We start from the raw sequence: 6,799 nt of genomic DNA on the forward strand, positions 1-6,799 counted from the left end.
CAACTTTTTAATGTTGAAATAAAGAGTTTCACAATCCTCCTCCAATTTGTAGATGTATCACTTATGCTTGAACACTATGTCCATGACAATATTCCAATGTGTTGTCACATTGTTTTCATGCTTTTGTAGCCATATAAAGACCAATTGTATGGAGGCATTGTTACCATCAATTTTCCTATTATGATGATAAACTAGATTCCCAAAATCTTCCATTCGGTCCATGAGTACCCCAGATAATGGTTTGAAAATAAAAAGATGTTTTCCAATGGGAATTAAGAAACCACTAGCTAACTCTGGGGGCAATAAATGGGGAAAGGGTGAACTCGAGGGGTCCCCTCCTACACCCAATCCAAGAGAGTAAAATCTCGAGGGTTGTTCTAATGAATTGGTATCAAGTATCATATGTTGGATAAAAAGTTACTAAAAACACATTCTAACTATTTTAAGTTTGGCCTCCTTAATTTTAAGTGGAGAGAAAACACATTTTAACTATTTTAAGTTTGGCCTCTTTAATTTTAATTGGAGAGATATAATTTTTAATAAAATCATAATGTTTTGTTTTTTAAAATATAGTTTTGAAACTATAAATAAATTTAATTTTCTCAAAAACTTTCAAAAGACTCTCTACTCAAACTTAGAATTCCAAAGGGTTCTTCCCGAATTTTGAACAAAATTGATTAAAAATGATTAAAAAATAAATAGCAGGGTACTACAGCGTTAAGGAAATAAAGGGAACTGTAATTGTTAGCAGATGGAAAAGTACATATTGTTGAGCATTAAATATTATTACGCGCTTAAACAAGAACTTAAACCTTCCCTGCAATAGTTTATTTAGAAAAATTGTCGAGAAGTCTTAAAAGCAATCAAATGTATCACACCGTCCTTGAAAGCTACATAAATCAGCATGCTATCTCTCAAGAATAGGATGCTAAAACCCTCGCAAACCATTGGTTAATTGTTTGTGTCGAGATCAATTATTTGTAGCGAAAGGGTAATAGGCACCAAGTTCCGTGTAGTCTTATCTGCCTTGTAGAATTTGACAATGCCTTTTGTAAAGAGTCTGATAGAGATTGTTTTCAGAAACGCCGTTAAAGTCTTCATGGTGATTAAGGTTTCGCACCAAAATTACCGCCTCCAGTGGTTTGATTTGATTGATAAGTCGATACCAACGACTGGTGACTGCTCCCTGAACTTTAAGCATAAATTCACACTTTCTGGATTCACACGACGCTCTGAACTCTACAGCAACGCCTGTAATGGCGAGCAAGCCGGAGAAGAAGGTCTCGGCCGCCAAATCGCACAGACCCAATACATGAAAGACTGAGGAGATCACTTTGTGAGATCTTTCAGCCTGGTAAATAAAGATGAAACCCAAGATTCTGATGGAGAGGTACCAATTAGGGCGCCTGCTCGGGCAAGGGACGTTCGCCAAGGTCTACCACGCCAGAAACTTCAAGACCGGGGAGAGCGTTGCCATTAAAGCCGTGGACAAAGAAAAGATCCTCAATGTTCAAATGATGGAGCAGATTAAAAGGGAGATCTGGGTAATGAGATTGGTCCGACACCCTAACATCGTTCGGCTTTACGAAGTCATGGCGACCAAATCGAAGATTTATATCGTCATGGAGTATGTTGAGGGCGGCGAGCTCTTCGACAGGGTTGTGGAGAAGGGGAGACTGAAAGAAGAGGAGGCGAGGAGGTATTTTCAACAGCTGATAAGAGCAGTGGATTTCTGCCACAGCCGGGGTGTGTACCACCGGGATTTGAAGCCGGAGAACGTTTTGTTGGACGGCAACGGGGATGTGAAGGTCTCAGACTTCGGGCTCAGCGCGCTGCCTCAACAGTTCGGGCAGGACGGCCTTCTCCACACGGCATGCGGCACACCGGCCTACGTCGCACCAGAGGTCATTACAAAGAAGGGCTACGATGGTGCCAAGGCCGACATCTGGTCGTGCGGGGTCATACTGTTCGTGCTCATGGCGGGCTACCTGCCGTTCCAAGAGGCGAATCTGATGGCGATGTATAAGAAGATTTACAAGGGAGACTTCAAGTGTCCGCCATGGTTTTCCTCCGAAGTCCGAACGCTCATCCTCGGGTTGCTGGATCCGAAGCCCCAGACAAGGATCACCATTGCGCAGCTGATGCAGGTCCCCTGGTTCCAGCGGGGCTTGAAGCGCCCGCAAACCCACAAAGATGTCGATGTCGGTTCGGTCTTCTTCACCCCCAAGCTGACTCATCTCAATGCCTTCGACATCATCTCCCAGTCGCCAGCGTTCAATCTCTCGGGGCTGTTCAAGAACGAGGTCGAGGAGCAAGAGGAAGAGTCGAGGTTTACGTCGACTCAGCCGGCGTCGAGCATAATGTTGAAGCTGGAAGAGATCGCTAGGCTGTTTCGGTTCAGCTTCAAGAAGTCAGAGGACTGTAATTTGAAGTTACAGGGGTCACCACAGGGGCGGAAGGGCCCTTTGTGTATTGATGTCGAGATTTTCGAACTCAAACACTCGCTCTTGCTGGTGGAACTTCTTAAGACCGAGGGGGATACGCTAGAGTACAGTGAGTTCTACAGCCATGATCTGAAGCCCGGTCTGAAAGACATCGTGTGGACGTGGGACGGTGACAGTAAGTTGAATAAATAGTTGAAAGTCGTTGCATATATCTGAATCTGATCATCATTACTATCCTGACATGGTTTTAACCCTTTTTCTTCCTTACCACCGATATAGTTGGTTTGGTTTATGACTGAGTGTAGATACGGACGTGTTAGAATGCGATTTAGGGTTTGGCATAAACAGCTAAGGAAACATTGAGCCAGATTGAATCTCAGATGTATTAGGTGTTCAGCGTATGTTAAGGGTCATGTATATAATTAAAAAGCATCAATATAATATACAGAGAATGCAAATTATTCGAATAGTGGAAAGTAATTAATATAGTTTAAGTTGTTCTTCTATTTGTTTTTGTTGGAAGTAATATTTCTATATATTGTTGTTTTCTTGGAAGTAATCTTTCTAGTGAATTAGAAATAATGTTTTCATGTTGTTGTGTTGTTTTTTGGAAGCAATTTTTCTATCCGTTAGAAATAATGTTTTCATGTTGTTGTGAGTTGTTATTGTGAATTTTTAAGTGTCATTCTGGTTATTGTTTTTATGGTAAATTCCAAAACAAAACCATTGAACAGAGAGTAATACTCTGTTTTTGCCACAGGATCTTTAATACAGGGAAGCAAAAAAAAAATTCTCCAAATAATAGAGCTTCAACAACACACATAAAAACACTTTGTATTCATTAATAAACTGCCTCATACATATTTCTTCCTCTCTCAGAGGGATTCACCAAGAACTTAAAAAAAAATTACTCTGTCACTTTTAGAAATTTTACACCACTGTGTGTAAAAATTTCTTTTACATTTACTGTTGTAAAAACAATCTTTAACTTCAGAAAATTACATTCATTGCTGTGAAAAAAATTTCTTCAATACATATGCTGGAGAGCATTTGCATTACAATGCCCATTTACCATATGCATATTACACTACATACATTACATATTAAAAAAAACATTACCGTCACGCTCCTGTGTGAATTGGGTTTTCATTTTCCACAAAAATGATTCTGCCCTGCCCCTGTTTTCTTCTTCGCACTTCTGTGCATATTACATTGCATATACAATACACCAACAAAAAAAACATTACATGTTTTTAACCAAAAAGACTACCAAAAAACATTACAATATTACATGCCATGTAAAAAAAATAAACTTAAACGACTACCAAAAAAAACATTACAATATTACATGCCATGTAAAAAAAATAAACTTAAAGACTTTCCCAAAGAAATCTACGACCATAATAAATTCAGCATGGTGAAAATTAAATTCCTCATCCTTTTGCTGACAAACCTGGCGGTCAACCAAACCATTCATTCCTGCAAGTTCAAAAGGTGCAGGTCCGTTGATTTAATCGAATGACTATCATTAATTCCCCGGGAGCCCCTTTTAATCGAACTTTAAGTTCCGGGGGATTGGTGGTTTTGAAAATGTACAGTGAACATGCATCAACTGGTTGGTGTGATCGGAACCCTCGGAGGCAAAACCACAAATTGCAAAAGGCGGTGCGGGGAACTGTACCGGCGGTTTTCCGAAAATAAATGACGCGGCACTGTTCAACTATTACGACAGTTGAAATTACAATTTCAACACTCCCCTTTAATTTCAACTGCTGGATTATCAGTCATACCCAGATATTTCCTCAAAAATTCAAAACTTTTCTGTCCCAATGGTTTGGTTAGAATGTCTGCAACCTACTCCTGAGTCTTGCAATGTTTTAAAACAATTTCTCCATTGCTTACCAATTCTCTGATGTAATGAACTTTGTGTCAATGTGCTTCGTTCTCTTATGAAACACCGAATTCTTGAATAATGCAATAGCTAAACTATTGTCACAAAAAATTATAGTTCCTTTTGCTTGCTCTTGGCATAAACTCCTTAACATCCTTCTCATCCAGACTGCTTGACATGCTACTGCTGCTGTAGCTGCCACATATTCTGCCTCTGCTGTAGACAACGCTACAATAGGCTATTTTTTAGAAGCCAATGAAATGGCTCCTGAACCCATGTGAAAAACATAACTGGAAGTGCTTTTCCAATCATCTACACTTCCAGCCCAATCACTATCAGTGTATCCAATTAAATCTGAACATTTTGAAGTAGTATATAAAATGCCAAACCTTTTAGTACCTTTAACATACCTCAGAATCATTTTTGCTGCCTGCCAATGTGCTTCTTTTGGCCTCTCCATGAATCTGGAAATTAAACTAACAACATGCATTATATCCGGCCTAGTTGCAGTCAAATACATAAGGCTGCCAACTATACTCTTGTACAAACTAGGATCAAAATCCTTGCTGTTGTCATCTTTGCTGAGTTTTAATCCCATCACTGTGGAAGTGATTGCTGCCTTGCTGTGCTGCATATTAAATCTTTCCAACACTTCATTTACATATTTTGCTTGTGAGGTAAAAATTCCATTTTCATTTTGATCTACTTCTATTCCTAAGAAGTATCTCAGCAAACCCATGTCAGTCATTTCAAATTCTTCTTTCATGACTATTTTGAAATTTTCAATAAGATGATCATCATTACCTGTGAAAATAACATCATCAACATATAATACAACAATCAGTATTTTACCATCTTTTTCATTGATGTAGAGGGTGGGTTCTCCCTCACACTTTTCAAATCCTTTTTCCAGTAGATAGGAATCTATCCTACTGTACCATGCTCTTGGTGCTTGCTTCAACCCATAAAGAGCTTTCTTCAATCTGCACACTTTGTGCTCTTGGCCTTTCTTTTCATAGCCTGGAGGTTGTTCAATGTAAACCTATTCCATTAACACTCCATTTAGGAATGTTGACTTCACGTCCATTTGGTAAACTTTCCACTTGTTTTGTACTGCTATGGACAACACTGCTCTCACGGTTTCCATTCTTGCAACCTATGCGAAAGTTTCCTCATAGTCTCTCCCATACTGCTGCTTGTATCCTTTGACAACCAGCCTTGCCTTGTGTCTTTCTATTTTTCCTTCAGTATTACTCTTGGTCTTGTAAACCCATTTGACTCCAATGGATTCTTTTCCTTTTGGTAGTTCAACCAAATTCCATGTCTTGTTTCTCTCTATGGCATTGATTTCCTCATCCATAGCTTCTATCCATTTCTTATCCTTAATTGCATCTTCGAAATGAATAGAGTCATCAACATGACAATATAAAACAAATAAAGAGTTCATACCTTCATCATAAATGTCACTTAAATTTCTGAACTTCTTACCTCTTTCATTTGGTGTACAAGTGCTTGAAGACGCACTTGAATTTCCTCCTTGTGGTGTGCTTGGAGAAGCACTTACATTTCTCCTCAAGGGTGTCTCTTACTGCCCTTGTGTTGGCGCTGTTGTTTGGGGATGTATTTCAGCCATCTCCTCATCATCTTCATCATGAGACAAACAATTTTTAACATTCACTGTTTTCTCTATGCTTCCATCCCAAGCTTCCTCCTCAATGAATTGAACATCTCTACTCACAAAAAACTTCTTGGTGGATGGTATATACAACTTGTAAGCTTTGGATTCCTCACTGTATCCAATGAAAATACATTTCTCCCCTTTGCTATCCAACTTCCTCCTTAGCTGATCTGGAATGTGTGCATAAGCCACACATCCAAAAACTTTCATGTGGGTGACTCCTTGCTTTCTCCCACTCCATGCTTATTCCGGCACTTTGTGCATGACTGCTTTTGTAGGACACCTATTCAAAATATATACTGCACAGTGTACAGCTTCAGCCCAATAATCATTTGGCAAATTCTTTTCCTTTAACATACTCCTCGCCATATCCATGATGGTCCTATTCTTTCTTTCAGCTACTCCATTTTGCTACGGAGTGTACCTTGTGGTAAACTGTTTATGTATTCCATTTTCTCTACAAAACTGTAGGAATTCCTTAGAGATATACTCACCTCCTCTATCAGTTCTTAGAACTTTGATATGCAGCCCGCTTTGGTTTTCCACAAGTTCTTTGAAATTCTGAAATTTTTCAAACACTTCACTTTTGTTCTTCAGGAAATAAACCTAAGTATTTCTGGTGAAATCATCAATGAATGTTAGAAAATATTGGCTTCCTGCTAGTGATGGAGTTTGCATTGGTCCTCATAAGTCTGATTGGACAATCTCTAAGGGTGCTTTTGCCCTTATGCTTTTCCCTGATGGAAAACTTTCTCTGTGTTGTTTCTCCAAGATACAACCTTCACA

At 39.2% G+C, this 6,799-nt stretch overlaps 1 protein-coding gene across 1 annotated transcript; it reads left to right on the plus strand.

The window, feature by feature from the left end:
• Positions 1 to 1,122: 1,122 nt before the first annotated feature.
• On the plus strand, positions 1,123 to 2,911 carry LOC149243295 (CBL-interacting protein kinase 18-like). The gene has a single exon (XM_089374473.1). It carries the CDS (start codon positions 1,365 to 1,367, stop codon positions 2,634 to 2,636), a length of 1,272 nt encoding a protein of 423 aa, XP_089230599.1. The 5' UTR covers positions 1,123 to 1,364; the 3' UTR covers positions 2,637 to 2,911.
• Positions 2,912 to 6,799: the final 3,888 nt, after the last annotated feature.

The sequence above is a fragment of the Pinus tabuliformis genome, chromosome 8 (assembly GCF_031772625.1).
Source record: "Pinus tabuliformis cultivar Carrire ecotype Pingquan chromosome 8, CPIR1, whole genome shotgun sequence".
Lineage (NCBI taxonomy): Eukaryota > Viridiplantae > Streptophyta > Pinopsida > Pinales > Pinaceae > Pinus > Pinus tabuliformis.